General features: G+C 38.9%; 1 protein-coding gene across 4 annotated transcripts in view; it reads right to left on the bottom strand.

Annotated features, from left to right (window-relative positions):
- Nucleotides 1-17,336, bottom strand: part of GK5 (glycerol kinase 5) — a 76,356-nt gene that overhangs the window by 32,179 nt on the left and 26,841 nt on the right. For all 4 annotated transcript variants that reach the window (XM_033402780.2, XM_049709829.1, XM_049709830.1 and 1 more), the window contains exons 4-5: nt 11,006-11,099; nt 6,426-6,557 (exon numbers count right to left, since the gene is read on the bottom strand). In XM_033402780.2, coding sequence (XP_033258671.1) covers nt 6,426-6,557; nt 11,006-11,099 — 226 coding nt within the window. The remainder of the gene's footprint in view (nt 1-6,425; nt 6,558-11,005; nt 11,100-17,336) is intronic.

Below are 17,336 nucleotides of genomic sequence, written 5' to 3'. Positions count from 1 at the left end.
AGAATTACCATATGACCCAGCAATCCCACTACTGGGCATATACCCCGAGAAAACCATAATTCAAAAAGAGTCATGTACCAAAATGTTCATTGCAGCTCTATTTACAATAGCCAGGACATGGAAGCAACTTAAGTGTCCATTGACAGATGAATGGATAAAGAAGATGTGGCACATATATACAATGGAATATGACATATATATATACTACCAAATGTAAAATAGACAGCTAGTGGGAAGCAGCTGCATGGCACAGGGGGATCAACTCAGTGCTTTGCGACCACCTAGAGGGGTGGGATAAGGAGAGTGGGAGGGAGAGGCAAGAGGGAGGGGATATGGGGATATACGTATGCATATAGTTGATTCACTGTGTTATACAGTAGAAACTAACACAACACTGTAAAGCAATTATATTCCAATAAAGATGTTAAAAAAATAAAGCTTGCTAAATAAATGAGATTTAAAAAAACAGCAAATGGAGACATTTAAGAATGAATCATATTTTAACAGTAGAAAGGATCAATAAAATGAAGACATGGGCTTCCCTGGTGGCGCAGTGGTTCAGAGTCCGCCTGCAGATGCAGGGGACGCGGGTTCATGCCCCGGTCCGGGAAGATCCCACATGCCGCGGAGCGGCTGGGCCCGTGAGCCATGGCCGCTGAGCCTGCGCTCTGCAATGGGAGAGGCCACAACAGTGAGAGGCCCGCGTATCGCAAAAAAAAAAAAAAAAAAAAAAGAAGACAGATGACATGAGTTCCAAAAAAAGAAGTCATTTGTAGATTACTTATAACTAGTATTTTGAAGAGTCAAGTACTATACCACTTACATATGGAGTACTTAAAGTAATATTATTAGATTTCAAACTCTTCTTAAATTTAGAAATTGTGATTCTAAAATTTGTTTCAGATTAGACAAAGGTTAATCTGTATTTCAGCAAGTAGCAATAATGCATGCCAGGTAGTAAGTTCATTTGCTCATTCAAAAAATACTTGAGGGCTTCTCTGGTGGCGCAGTGGTTAAGAATCTGCCTGCCAATTCAGGGGACACAGGCTCAAGCCCTGGTCCGGGAAGATTCCACATACCGCGGAGCAACTAAGCCCGTGCGCCACAACTACTGAGCCTGGGTGCCACAACTACTGAAGTCTGCATGCCTAGAGAGCATGCTCCGCAACAAGAAGCCACCACAATGAGAAGCCCGCGCACTACAACGAAGAGTAGTCCCTGCTCGCTGCAACCAGAGAAAGCCCGTGCACAGCAAAGACCCAATGCAACCAAAAATAAATAAATAAAATAAATAAATTTATTAAAAAAAATATTTGAGAGCCAGGCCCTCTGATTGATAGGTAGTAGGCCCTTGTGAGGCTAGATGGACACAGAGTAGGTATCAGGGCTTCCTAAGGTAGGAGGACCAAGGGCAATCCTCTGCACATTGGGTTAAGACTCCTAACGGCTCTACCCTCGGAGAAAGGGTAAACTAGAAGGATGGGCTCTTATAGGAACTCCAACTCAGCTTTGAACCATCTCAATCATTAAATTGAATTGAGATAATGCTGGTGCATAGAAGAATGGAAGAAGCATACATAGATCCTATCCAGAGCAACATATGTTAAGGCTCTCGTAATTTCTACACACAAGCTCACAAATACAATGTCTAGTTCATATATATATACACACACATATACACACACACACACACACACATATATATGTATATATATATACACACATACATACAAACAAGTAGCCAGGTTCACCAAACTCATCAAGTTGTATGCATTAAATATGCATAGCTATTTGTATGCCAATAATCATACCTCAATAAAGTGGCTTAAAATTGTTTAAAAAACCAATTAAGTAACCAGGCATTCAAGGAAACAAGAGAACATTGCAGGGGGTGGGGGGAGGAGAAAGAGACAGTCCATAGGAGCTATAGATATTGGAATTAATAGCCATGGACTTTTAAAATACCATGCTAATTATGTGGGGAAAACAAGTGAAATTCTAGAACTAAAAAAATTAAGAACTTAATGGACGGGTTTTCATAATAGCACATTAGAAACAAAGAGATAAGAGATTTGGAAGAAAGGTTAGAAGAAAATATCCTGAATAAAGTCCATAGAGACCAAAGAATAGAAAATACGTAAGACAGAGTGAGAGACAGAAAGGATTTAGTCAAAAGGTCTAACATACATGTAATCAGATTTTCAGAAGGAAAGGAGATAAGCAGAATGCAGCAGAAATTTATATTTGAAGATAATGGCTGAGAAATTTTCCAAATCAACAACAGATATCAAACAATGAATTTAAGATGCCCTACAAACGCCAAGCAGGTTGTCACACCTAGATAATAAGCGCAGAAAATGTGTTTGATAAAGTCAACATCCAGTCATAACAAAATGTCTTGGCAAACTAGGAAAAGTAGAGAATTTCCTTAATTTGATAAAGGATAGCTAAAGAAATTTATACTAAATGTGAAATGTTGAAAGCTTTTGTTCCAAGATCAGGAATGAGAAAAGGATGTTTGTAGTCATCCCTTCTAGTCAATATATCCTGGAGGTCCTTGTCAATGCAAAGGAAAAGAAATGAGAGTAGAGTCACATTTCTACATCATATGCTATTAGAGCAGCGGGTCCCCAACCTTTTTGGCACCAGACACCGGTTTCATGGAAGACAATTTTTCCATGGACGGCGGCTGGGGGGGGGTTCAGGCGGTCATGCGAGCGATGGGGAGCAGCAGATGAGGCTTCGCTCGCTTGCCCACCACTCACCTCCTGCTGTGCAACCCCGTTCCTAACAGACCGCCGACCAGTACCAGTGGTTAGGGACCCCTGTATTAGGGAATTGCAAATTAAACCAATGAGATACTATGTCACACCTATCAGAATGGCTAAAATCCAAAACTGACATCAAATGTTAGCAAGGATGTGAAGCAACTCCCATTCATTGTTGGTAGAAATGCAAAATGGTACAACCACTTTGGAAGACAATTTAGCAGTTTCTTACAAAGCTAAACATAGTCTTACCATATGATCCAGCAATCACATACCTAGGTATTTACCCAAACGAGGTGAAAATTTGTTCATACAAAAACCTCCACACAAATGTTTACAGCAGCTTTATTCATAATTGCCAAAAACTGGAAGCAATAAGATATCCTTCAATAGCTGACTGGATAAACACACTGTGATACATCTACACAATGAAATACTAATTAGTGGTAAAAAGAAATAAGCTATCAAACCACAAAAAGACATGGAGAAACCTTTAATGCATATTGTTAAGTGAAAGAAGCCAGTCTGAAAAGGCTACATTCTGTATGATTCCAACTATACAACATTCTGGAAAAGGCAAAACTATATAAAGACAGTTAAAAAAAAAAATCGGTGGTTGCCAGGGTTTCAGGGGTAAGAGGAGAGGGATGAATAAATGAAGTGCAGGGGATTTTTAGTCAATGAAACTATTTTGTATGACACTGTAATCATAGATACATTACATTAATAATATTTTATAATAATGTATTACTGCTGATTCATCAATTGCAACAAATGGAGCATATTAATGCAAGATGTTAACAACAGGAAAACCGTTTTGGGGGGAATATGGGAACTCTGTACTTTCTGCTCAATGTTTCTGTAAACCTAAAACTCCTCTAAAATTAACATGTACTAATTTTTTTAAAGGACAAAAGATTTATTCCGCTTGTATATGTCTTCTTGAGTCAGTTTGAGTAGTCTGTGCATTTCTGGGAAGTTTTCCATTTTATCTAAGTTATCTAATTTGGCATACACTTGTTCATAGTATTGCTTAATAGAGCTTTGTACTTCTGTGAAGTTGGAATTAATGTTCCCTCTTTCATTCATAATTTCAGTTGTTTGGATCTTTCTCTCTTTTTTTTTCTCGTTGTCAGTCTAGCTAATCTTTTCAAACCAACTTTTGGTTTTGTTGATTTTTTCAACTGTTTTTCTATTCTCTGTTTCATCAATTTTCACTCTAGCCTTTATATTACTTTCCTTCTGCCTGCTTTGGGTTTAGTTTGCTCACATTTTTCCAGTGTCTTAAGAGAGAATATTAGATTTGTTTTCATGTAGTCTCTCTATGTAATATAGTTTTGTTCTAAAATTCCCTGTAAAGACTACTCTTGCTACATCATATCTTAGTATACTGTGTTTTCATTTTCATTCATCTCAAAATTTTTCTAATTTCTCTTGATACTTCTTCTTTTACCCATTGATTATTTAAAAGTGCTTTGTTTAATTTCCACATATTTTTGAACTTCCCAAATTTCTTTCTGCTACTTACTTCTAATTTCATTCCTTTGTAGTCATAGGAATACTTTGTATAATTTCAGTCCTTTTAAATTTATTGAGACTTGTATTATGGTGTGGCATATGTTCTATCCTGGAGCAGGTTCCATGTGCACTTAAGAAGGATGTATATTCTGCTGTTATTAGTTTCCCATAAATGTCTATTAGGTCTAGTTGGTTTATGCTGTTCAAGTTTTCTATTTCCTTGTTGATCTTCTCTCTAGTTGTTCTAACTACCACTGGTGAACTGTTTATTTACACCTTCAGTTCTGTCAGTTTTTGCTTCCTGTATTTCGGAGCACTGTTATTATGTGCATTATTGTCATATATATATTTTTTGGTTGCGCAGCTCAGCATGCAGGATCTTCCCTGACCAGGGATGGAACCTGTGCCCCCTGCAGTGGAAGTGTGGAGTCTTAACCACTGGAATGCCAGGGAAGTCCCAATTGTTATATATTTCTGATGGATGGACTTCTTCTTCTTATAAAATGCCTTTATTTTCTTTAGCAACATTTTTTTTGTTTCTTTTTAAAGTTTGTTTCATCTGATATTAGTCACTTAGCTTGTGGTTGCTGTTTGCATGGAAATCTTTTCCACTCATTTGCTTTTTAAAAAAATATTTTATTGAAGTATAGTTGATTTATAATGTTGTGTTAATTTCTGCCTTACAGCCACATGATTCTATATAGATATACATACATTCTCTTTCATATTCTTTTCCAGTACGGTTTATTACAGGATATTGAATATAGTTCCCTGCACCATACAGTAGGACCTTGTTGCTTATCCATCCTATATATACTAGTTTGCATGTGCTAATCCCAACCACTCAATCCTTCCCTCCCCACTCCCCCTTCCCCTTGGCAACCACAAGCCTGTCTTCTCTATGTCTGTGAGTCTGTTTCCGTTGCATAGATTCCATCCCTTTACTTTTAATTGATTTGTATGTTTGAATCTAAAGTATGTCTCCCATAAGGCGGCATATAGTTTGATTTTGCTTTTTTATCCAGTCTAAAACCACAATGAAATATCACTACCTACCCACCAAAATGACTAAAATTAAAAAGACTTATAGGACTTCCCTGGTGGTGCAGTGGTTGAGAGTCCGCCTGCCGATGCAGGGGACACGGGTTCGTGCCCCGGTCCGGGAAGATCCCACATGCCGCGGAGCGGCTAGGCCCGTGAGCCATGGCCACTGAGCCTGCGCGTCCGGACCCTGTGCTCCGCAACGGGAGAGGCCACAACAGTGAGAGGCCCGCGTACCGCAAAAAAAAAAAAAAAAAAAAGACTGATAATATCAATTATGATGGTAAATGAAATTATAAATTCCCTCCTTCGCTGATGAGGGGTGTGTAAATTGTCAAAAACTGTGGAAAAATGTTTGATATTATCCACTAAAGGTGAAAATATATATACACATTCATACCCTAAAAATTCCATTCCCATGTATAGATACAGCAGAAATGCATTTACATAGCATTATTCATAATGGCCCAAAATGTACATTTGGAAATAACTCAAATGTACATGAACGAAATGGATAAATGGATAAACTATGTAAAATCATATACTGAACACTAAATAGCAATGAAAATATAAGGAAATTAATTTACATAAAATTTGATCATATTTCACAAATATGTTAAGCAAAAGGAGTCAGACACAAAAGAATAAGCACTGTATGATTCCATTTACAAAATTCAAAAATATTCAGGCAAAGAAAGCTAAAGTGTAGTGTTGAGGAATAAACATGTAAATTGTAAAAGTGGAAAGAAAATGTAATACATAGTGCCACAGTGTTCTAGTTCTTGATTCGAGTAGTGTTACACAGATATTTGCTCCACAAAATATCACTGAGTGGTACATTTTTGTTTTGTTCACTTTTCTATATGTGCCATGACTCAAGATAAAAAGGTTTTAAAAAAACAAACTGAGTAAGGATTCCTTGTCTTCCATCCCAATGTGGTGGACACTTAATTTTCCCTCAAATAAGCAAATTATTAACTTTATTTCTTGCAGTTTTTTCATCCCTGTAATCTAGACACACACACACACATGCGTGCGCGCACGCGTGCGCGCGCGCGCACACACACACACACACACACACACACTCTCTTTCCTTACCTCAGCCAGGTTCTGCAAAATCCAGGCCAATCTCAAAGAAACATGTTGGGTTGTGAAAGTGAACAAACTGGCTGCTAAAAATCGTTTACTTCTAGTGAAAAAGTGCAGCACTCGGCAGGAGCTGTGTATGAGCTATTTTAAAAAAAAAGATATTTTAGGAAAATGCATTTAATGGTGTTTGATGTTTCTATATTAAATTTCATCCACATGCAAACAAACCCAATAGCAAACAATTTATTTAACTACTTATAAAGTGTTCTCAGCACTTAAGGAGATCGAGCAAAGCACCCTAAGAGGACAATTTGCATTCTAAATTATGAAATGTGACACATCTACTATGAACTTCTTTAGCAAACACTAGAGGCTCAAGTACTTATAAAAGTCTTTTAAAAATAACTATTTTCTACCTCTTTACCTATTTTTAACTATGGAAGTAAAGGTAGAGAGTCAAGGGAGAAGGCTATTTTTCTATTAGAAATATATTTTTAATCAAGTTAGTATTAACTCAGAAGGGAAGCTCCCCCTATACGTTAAGTGCTTAAAATTTGGGATAAGAGATTTTATTTAATACTATTTATATTTATCTAATGATTGAAGATGAAACATACAGTTTTCAATTTACTTTTTCGTATGCAAAACCTTTAGCTGAAAAAAAAAAGCCTTATACAGAAAACTAGCATTGAGTTTTAAGGTTTGTAAGACATACTAAAGAAACCCCAAAAAACCACAACAAAATGAACCCTTATCCTGCTACCTAACTAGAAGGATGCAGATGGACAATTCAACTTCTGAAACTGATGTTGGACAAAACATTCATTTATAGAGAACTTACCTACTTTATGCATTTTTCCTATTATTCCCACCCCTCCCCAAAATAAATGGAAAGATTTTGGTTTATTTATTTAAAATAGAAATAAATTTATTTTTCTTTCATTTTTAGCATAATGCATCAATCAAGAAATGTGTAGACTCAGTTCTCTCTACATTTCAGTTTTGTCCTTTTTTTTTTGAACAATGAGGCTCATTTTAATTTTTTTCACCTTTTTTTCTTTTTGGTGAAAACATTTATGCTCTACTCCCTTAGCAAATTTCAGTTATACGATACAGTATTATGAACTAGTCACCATATTATGCATTAGATCCCCAGACCTTATTCATCGTTATAACTGAAAGTCTGTACCCTCCTTTTCACCCTGTTCAGTACTCAAACCTTCTGCACTTCCTTATATTTTACATGACTTATTAAATATAAGACTTTTTAAAAGTATTTAAGGTGAACACCCAGAATCCTTCTTCTGATGTGTTATATGTTAAGAAACATTTCGAACTGAAATGAGTTCTTCTTCCATAAGCAACTATACTTTTCCGTATAAAAACCTAGATTTAGGATCCTTCAGGGATCTTCTGTTAAAATGCAGATACTTTGGCAGGGGCACACAAAAAGTACTAAGAGTTCTAATACCTGCACTTTTAGTCAACATATGAACGAGGAACACTTTTGTTCATATATTTAACAAATATTTATTGAGTACCTTCCATGTACCAAGAAGTGCGCTAGGTCCTGAGAAAACAGAGTGAACAAGAGGCAGAATCCCTGCCTTCTTGAAATTTACATTCTAGTGGGAAGAGACAGACAAATACGTAATCAAATCAATAAATGAGATAACCTAAGAAGACACTGGTTGTAAGAGGAACCACTATTTAACGTACTAGCAAAAAAGTAAAAAATCCTGCTAGTTAAATTATGACATAATTGTAAGATATAAATTATGGTTAAAATGACCAAAAAACCCCTGATGATTAAAAAATGTATCCTAGTTAAAAATCATCCTTTTCAAAATTGGAAAAAAAATGTATGTCTTATAACTCATACATTGCTGGTGGGAATGCAAATGGTACAGCCACTTGGGGAAAAAGTATGGCAGTTTCTTACAAAATAAAACATGCAGTTACCCTATAACCTAGCAATCATCCTCTTGGGGTATTTATCTCAGAGAAATGAAAACTTATGTTCACATAAAATTCCATAAACAAATGTTCATAACAGCTTTATTTGTCATAGCCCCAAACTGGAATTAGCACAGATGTCCCTCGACAGGTGGTACATCTGTACCACTGAATACAACTCAGCAATACAGAGGAAACAAGCTATTGATACATGTAACAACCTGCATTCTCCAGAGGATCATACTAAGTAAAAAAAGCAAATCAAAAACATGTTTTATGCTGCATGATTCCACATATATAACATTTTTGAAATGAGAAAAATGTGTAATGGAGGACAGATTAGTGGTTGCAAGGAGCTAGGGATGGGAGAGGGTGGGGAGGTACACAGGAGAGCGGTGGATGTGGTTATGAAAAGCAACATGAGGGAGGGATCCTTGTAGTGATGGAACAGTTCCGCGTCTGTTCATCATCCTTGCGGTGACAGATACGTGAACATATGGAAAAAACTGTACAGAAACTAAAACACATACACATACCTACAGATGGAACTGAGTACAAGTAAAACTGGGGAAATCTGAATAAGATCTATGGCTTATATTAATGTCAATATCCTGGTTGTAACATTATGCTATAGTTTTGTAAAATGTTACCCCTGGGAGAAACTGCAAAGCCTGTAAGGGATCTCTATTATTTCTTACAACTGCATGTGAATCTGCAATGACCTCAATTAAAACTTCAATTAAGAAATGTACATCTCAGAGTCTCTGAAATTTGATGAGTGCTGTGAAAGAAATAAAGGACAGTAATAGAGATCGGATTGGGGGGGTGAGGAGTGCTACTATGAATAGGATGGCAGAGAAGGGCTCCCACAGAGGAGGTGGTGGTGAGGCTGGGCCCTGAAGGATGAGAAGGATCCAGCCATGGTGGCAGAGAGAGCCCCTTGCAGATACGAGGGCCTTCAGGTAAGAAAGGGCTTGAGGGCTGACAAAGCTGGAGCCTAATCCTTAGCAACTTCAGGGAGAGAGGGGTCTGGGAAGGGGTCAGAGCTGGAGACAGGGTCAAACTCTGGTAAGGAGTTGGGACTTTTATGCTGAAAGCAAAGAGAAGCCTTAGCAACCAACAGGCAAGAATCCGAACAGTGAGAGGAAGCATGGGTGCCTGGCGTGACTGGAGGAAACTGTGGTGCCAGGAGATTGCCACCACGCCCCAATTACTTCACCACTTTGCCTGTGGGTAGCCTTGGCTAAACGCATGACCTTGGTGCCCGCTCTGGCACATCCTCCCTAAACATTTCCAAGAACCTGAGTCAACAGACCATAAGCATCTGGAAAAGGATGATTATAGGGTAGGGTTCCTTCACTGGCAGGACCAGCTCTGCAATTTTGTGTGCTAAACTCCATGAGTCTGTTTGCGTGCATTTCTCTGCTAAGAGAGGCCAAAACTTATATCATATACCTGTTCAATATCAAGTAGACAAGTGCTTTAAATGCTCAGTTTTGTGCTTGATGTCAGTTTTTCATCACGATTTGAGATCTGGGGCTTATACTACAGAAATAAATGTTTTCACAATTTATTTTAAAAGGAATAAAAGTTTTATTAAACACCTCACTGACTAACTTAAGGAACATCTAATGACTTGACCTATTAAAAACTAAAATTATATATTAAAGTATAACACTGCACATTATAAATAATATAATTTTAAATTATATCATTCAAAGTTCACAATATTTCCTTAAAACCACTTTCAACTCTCTTACTCTATCTTTCCCGTGAACAGCACCTCTCAGTATTCAGCCTCACAAGTTATTAAAGCAAGGTGCATTTTTATATATTAAACTAACAAAAAAAATCATCGTGGGTGGGCCTATGGCAGATTTGTTTCACTCATGCATTGCTGTCATATTCTATAATGTATTCAAGTTTGTTTTCATATATAATTAATGTCTCCGAACACTTACCAAGGAAAACTGATGCTGCAGACACTCCCCATGCACCACCTGGTAGGGGCAGCCTAACTGAGAAGGCATTTAACTGTGCGGCATTAGAAGCATTAAAACAATCAATATGCAATATTGATTTTAAGACCAAATATTGCAGGTTTCAACATATTTCAGGAGCTGGAAAATTGTCTCGCTCTTTAACTAGGTAGTCTCACACTTCAGAGAGAGATGCTACTACGGCTGTCACTGTAGTCATCAGCATCATCATTTGCCAGGCATCATGGTGAAAGCTTGTGGCAGTCAGCCAGTTATCTATCCCAACATCCATTAACCATTTTTATAGCAAAAGATGATAAAACCTGGACATAGTCTGTACCTTTTCTGGACATAGTCCGTAGTTTTTCAATTTCTCCAGGAATGGAAATGAATTCTCACTAACTTGTGAACCTCTGGTCCACCCCAAACCTCCTCATCAGTTCCTGATGTGCAGCTGTTAAGGACTTCGGTCCACCAGCACGCTCTTGGGTGACTACTATTAAATTTCACTGGGGTGGGGAGTGTGCATGTGTGTATTTTCTGCTTAATGTCCTAAGACATCATCAGTCGATGATACAATTCTGCCTACGGCTAAAGGGCATTTACAGGAAAAAACAGCAACAACCAAATCACCGAACATAAGAAAAATATTACCTTCATTAAAAGAGAACTATTCCAAGATTTTACAAGTTCAATAGCTCTTAGGTCTTGCCAACTAATGAAGTTGTGGAAATGCTTTCCCGTTTTCCTAAGAAAAATGGAAACAGTATTTTGAGACTCAATATAAATCAGAGACTATATTATATAAAAGATCTGTCACAAGAGAAAACAAAATTAGAAGCCAAACTGTAATTTCAACATATGATTTAATTAATTGGGGCTTTCTGAATGCCTTCTTCTCTTTGATTTGATAAATTGAACACACTTTGTAACAATTATGTGATGTACAGTATAAAATTTTAGATCAGATTCTATCCAAAAAATCTTCTTTTTGAAGCATTACAATGTATACACTTCCAAAAACAAAACTGATGAAAAGCCTTCAAAGACTTGCTCATACAATTTTAAAAGCAAGACAAAGAAGCCAATACTTTCTCTTTTCATTGTACTTATCTTAATATACACAATCAGATAAAAACTTCTGTACCTACAGAACAGCTAAAATGTAGCCTGAGCCTGTTTTTTTTTCTTTATAAGTTTATTTATTTTTGGCTGCGTTGGGTCTTTGTTGCTACACATGGGCTTTCTCTAGTTGCAGCAAGCGGGGGCTATTCTTCGTTGCGGTGCACGGGCTTCTCATTGTGATGGCTTCTCTTTTTGCAGAGCACGGGCTCTAGGTGCGTGGGCTTCAATAGTTGTGGCATGTGGGCTTCAGTAGTTGTGGGATGCGGGCTCAGTAGTTGTGGCTCGCGGGGTCTAGAGCACAGGCTCAGCAGTTGTGGCGCATGGGCTTAGTTGCTCCGTGGCATGTGGGATCTTCCCGGACCAGGGCTCAAAGCTGTGTCTCCTGCATTGGCAGGTTGATTTTTAACCACTGCACCACCAGGGAAACCCCTGAGCCTGTTTTAAACCTCTCAACTTTAGGACTGGTTCAGCCCCTGACTGGCAACCTTCCCAGGCTTCCCAAAATTTGTCCAAGAAAAAGAAATTCAACAAACTCTGGGTCAATACTACAATAAAAGCACAGCACTAAGAAATAGAGTTGAAATAAACGTTTTTCCTCTGAGGCTCCTACAAATCAACCACTGCCATCCACTCAGCTTCAACATCCAGCCCAGGCTGGCCTTCTGTGCTCCCTCCAGGCCTCCTCCTATGTGACTGTGACCACGTTCAATTCCCAAGACTGTCATTTCCCACTCTTTTTAAGCAGTCCTCACCCATGGTCACATCCTCAACTCTATCACCTGGAAACATTCTACCACGAAATTCTATCACTTTGCTATACACCTTTGCTATACAACAATAGGTTAATGACGGGGAAATGCCCACAGTATAATATTAAAGGGAAAAAAATCAGGATAAAAACTTTACATATATTGCAATCCCAATTTGCTAATAAATAAATAAGGCAAATTAACCAAAAAGAAAAAGAAATCCTAACATTCTAATATATCAGTCAATACTTCTTGCTATTATTTCAGTTCTCTCAATCTTACTCCCTAAATACCTTCCCTTCAGACTTACTGCATCCTTTAATCCCTCAAACATTCCCTTTCCTTCTTACCAACCCCTCCTAGGCTTACTTTCCTACTAGGCTTACTTACATGGTCTATTACTTTTAATAACTTGCCTTCGCACACTGTCTATCCCTCGACTCTCTCTTTTTTAAATTGTGGTAAAATATACATAACATAAAATTTACCATTTCAACCATTTTTAAGTACACAGTACAGTGGCATTAATGTTGTGTAACCATCAGCACTATTTCCAAACACTTGGGCTGTTTCCACCTTCTTCCTACTGTAAATAATGCTGCTACAAACACTGCTGTACAAATATCTGAGTCCCTGTTTTCAATTCTTTTGGGTATATACCTAGGATTAGAATTGCTTGGTCATATGATAATTCTGTGTTTAGTTTCTTATTTATATATTTATTTTTGGCTGCGTTGGGTCTTCATTGCTGCACGTGGGCTTTCTCTAGTTGTGGAGAGCAGGGTCTACTCTTTGCTGTGGTGCGAGGGCTTCTCATTGCAGTGTCTTCTCTTGTTACGGAGCACGGGCTCTAGGCTCATGGGCTTCAGTAGTTGCAGCACGTGGGCTCAGCAGTTGTGGCGCACGGGCTTAGTTGCTCCGCGGCATGTAGGATCTTCCCGGACCAGGGTTCAAACCCGTGTCCCCTGCATTGGCAGGTGGACTCGCAACCACTGCGCCACCAGGGAAGTCCCCTGTGTTTAGTTTCTGAGGAACTGCCAAACGGTTTTCCACAGCAGCTGTACCATTTGACATTCCAGCAACCAGTATGTAAGCGTTCCAATTTTTCCATATCCTCACCAACACTTGTTAGTTTACATTTAAAAAATTATAGCCATCCTGGGAGATGTGAAGTGGTATCTCATTGTGGTTTTGATTTGCATTTCCCCAATGACTAATGATATTGAGCACCTTTTCATGTGCTAGTTGACCATTTGAATATTATTTAAACCCTTTGTCCATTTATGAATTAGGTTTAGGCTTTGGTGTTGTTGCTGAGCTGTCAGAGTTATTTATATTCTCTGGATATTAATTCTTTATCAAATATATGATTTGCAAATATTTTCTCCCATTTTATGAGTTTTCACTTACTTTAAAGTGTCCTTTTTTTTTCTTTCTGTTTTTCACCTTTATTAATGGGATCACAGCATTCACATACATCATGAATATGGTACGTCTTTTTCCTTTAGTGATCCAAACGATCACGATTATCGTTATTACAAATCAGAGAAGTGATTCTCCTATTGTTATTTTTTAATAAATTTATTTATTTATTTATTTATTATTTAATTATTTTTGGCTGCGTTGGGTCTTCGTTGCTGTGCGCAGGCTTTCTCTAGTTGCAACAAGCGGGGTCTACTCTTCGTTGCGGTACGCGGGCTTCTCACTGTGGTGGCTTCTCTTGTTGTGGAGCACGGGCTTTAGGCACATGGGCTCAGTAGTTGTGGCTTGCGGGCTCCAGAGCGCAGACTCAGCAGTTGTGGCGCACTGGCTTAGCTTCTCCGCAGCATGTGGGATCTTCCCGAACTGGGTCTCGAACCTGTGTCCCCTGCACTGGTAGGTGGATTCTTAACCACTGTGCCACAGGGAAGTTCCTGTCCTATTGTTTTAGTCCTCCATCTTAAATTACAAACCAAACATACCAAGACACATACCTTCCATATTACATGCTTCAGTCAGTTTTCAGATATCTAACTGTAGATTTAAGATATCAATGGCTATAAATTTTTTCAGACTTTTTTTTTTTTTTTTTTTTTGCAGTACACGGGCCTCTCACTGTTGTGGCCTCTCCTGTTGCGGAGCACAGGTTCCGGACGTGCAGGCTCAGTGGCCATGGCTCAGGGGCCCAGCCGCTCCATGGCATGCAGGATCCTCCCGGACCGGGGCATGAACCCGTGTCCCCTGCATTGGCAGGCGGACTCTCTACCACTGCGCCACCAGGGAAGCCCTCAGACATTTTTAAAATGCAAATTAATTTCAGCATGACTTTATTTCTTATTATTCTGTACTAAATTTAGGGCTCTTCTCAGTTTCTACTTTGGACAGTTCCAATAGTTAAGAAAATTAAAGAAAAATTACTCATAATAAATAGAAGAAAATATCTTGATAGTATTCTTTGATGCACAAAAGTTTTTAATTTTGATAAAATTCAACTTACCTATTTTTTTCATTTGTTAGCTGCACTTTTTCTTTTTTTTTTTTAAATCTTATTTTGGCCGTGCAGCATGTGGAATCTTAGTTCCCCGACCAGGGATCGAACCTGCAAAATCTCAACCACTGGACTGCCAGGGAAGTCCCTGTTAGCTGTATTTTTGATATCATTTAAGAAGTCATTGCTGGGGCTTCCCTGGTGGCGCAGTGGCTGGGAATCTGCCTGCCAATGTGGGAGACGCAGGTTCGAGCCCTGGTCTGGGAGGATGCCACATCAGCGGCTGGGCCCATGAGCCACAACTATTGAGCCTGCGCTCTGAAGCCGGCAAGCCACAACTACTGAGCCTGCACTCTTTGAGCCCGTGAGCCACAACTACTGAAGGCTGTGCTCCTAGAGCCCGTGCTCCACAACGAGAAGCCACGGCAATGAGAAGCCCATACACTGCAACGAAGAGTAGCCCCCGCTTGCCGCAACTAGAGAAAGCCCACGGGGCAGCAATGAAGACCCGACGCAGCCAAAAATAAAATAAATTTTAAAAAAAGTCATTGCTAAATCCACAGTAATGAAGATTTCCTCTGTTTTCTTCTAAGAGTTTTGTAGTTTTCTGTTTTAAAGTTAGTGTTTTATCCATTTTTTTAAGTTAATTTTTGTATGTGGTATATGGTAAGAGTCCAACTTCTTCCTTTTGCAAGTGGATGTCCAGTTTTCTCAGCATTATTTGTTGAACAGACTGTTCTTTCCCTATTGTCTGGTCATGGCTCCCTGGTATAAAACCAAGTGACCACCGTATTAGTTTCCTTGGATTGCCATAACAAAGGTCACAAATTGGGTGACTAAAACAATAGCAATGTATTGTCTCACGGTTCTGGAGGCTAGAAGTCCAAAATCATGGTGTTAGCAGGGCCGTCCTCCCTCTGAAACCTGTAAGGGGATCCTCCCTTGCCTGGGAGGATCTGGTAGTTTGCAGCAATCTTTCCTTCTTCACATGGTGTTCTCCCTGTGTCTGTCTTCACATGGCAGTCTTCATATGAGGAAACCAGTCATATTTGATGAGGAGTCCACCTCATCCTGCATTATGATCTCATCCTAATTTAAATAATTACATCTGCAATGACCCTATTTCCAAAGGTTACGTTTTGAGGCACTGCTGTTGAGTTATTTCCCCCAAATCTCCTTCGCTCCTAAGTGCGAGATTACTAAGTCAAAGAGTAAGACAATTTTCCAGCTCCTCAAATGTGATGAAACCTGCAATATTTGCTCTTATAATCAATACTGCATGTTGATTGTTTTAACACTTTTAATGCCACACAGTTAAATGCCTTCTCAGCTAGGCTGCCCCTTCCAGATGGTGCATGGGCAGTGTTTGGAACAACAGGTTTCCTTAATAAGTATTTGGAGACATTAATTTTAGATGAAAGCAAACATGAATATATTATAGAATATGAGAGTAATGCATGAGTGAAACAAATCTGTCATAATCTCACACACATTGATTTTTCTTTTTGTTAGATTAAGGTATAAAAATGCACCTTGCCTTAATAACTTGTGAGGCTGAATACTGGGAGGTGCCGTTTACAGGAAAGACCGAGTAATTAAGGGAGTTGAAAAGGTTTTAAGGAAAGGCATGAATCCTGAACTGTATGGTTTTATACAGTTTTTGTAATGTGTAGTATTATACCTTAATGTATAATTTCAGTTTTTAACAGATAAATTCAAACATTCCTTAAGTTGACTAATTACTTAACTCAGGTGAGTGAGATTTTTTCAAGTTTTATTCCTTTGAAAATAAGTGTAATAACTCTAGAAATCTGCTTTTCCCACTCCTCAGGGATTGCCATTTCTTCCTGGCTGAGGGCTGTCAATTTGCGACTTTTCCAAACTACTTTGGCAAAGTATGTATTCCTTGTTGGTGTGTGGTCGCTGAAGTTTCTGAAACGTCTGTTATGTTTCCTCTGTGATCGGCTAGTGATCTGACGAACATTTTCTAAAATGTGTGGCCTCGCAAACCCCCAAAAGATACTGGCCCTTTAAATCTTCCAACAGACGCTGCCAAAGGAAGCAACTGCAGCTGAGAGGGCCAGAACCTAGGTAAGCATCTGTGCCAGTTCTGCAGGGCATTGCAAAATCTACCAAAGTACATAGGCCCACATTTTGGTAGGACAAAGTTCTCAGCCCTCATTCCTGGAATGTGGGCCGCTTTCCCCACATGTGCAGTAGGGCTGAAGAATGGAGGCTGGTGGCTGGTTTGCACATGTCCTCTCTTACCCAAGGATAGCAGCCTCTTCCTTTATCCAGCAGTCCCCTAGCTGTTATAAGGTCGGATCAGGTTCCAGAGTTCTGAAAGAGCTTATTCCAATCTCTCCAAATCAACAATTGCTTTGGTGGAGGGACCAACCCCTATAGCTTCCCACTCCACTATTTTGGTGATGTCACTCTCTACCCCTTGACTTACAAGTTAACTATGTACCTTTTCAATACCTAATCTGGGATTAATCTAACTTTCTTCTGGGTTCACTTTCAATGTCAGAACCATTGAGAGGAGTTGGAGGAAAGTCCCATAACCTTGTGAATTGGTACCATACCTATGAGATACAAGCTCGTCTGCTCTCTCAAAGTCACTTAAAATGATGAAAGTCTCTCT

The sequence above is a fragment of the Orcinus orca genome, chromosome 5 (assembly GCF_937001465.1).
Source record: "Orcinus orca chromosome 5, mOrcOrc1.1, whole genome shotgun sequence".
Taxonomy (NCBI): Eukaryota; Metazoa; Chordata; class Mammalia; order Artiodactyla; family Delphinidae; genus Orcinus; species Orcinus orca.
Note: the sequence above shows the minus strand (reverse complement) of the source record. Positions and strands in the feature narration are given on the sequence as shown.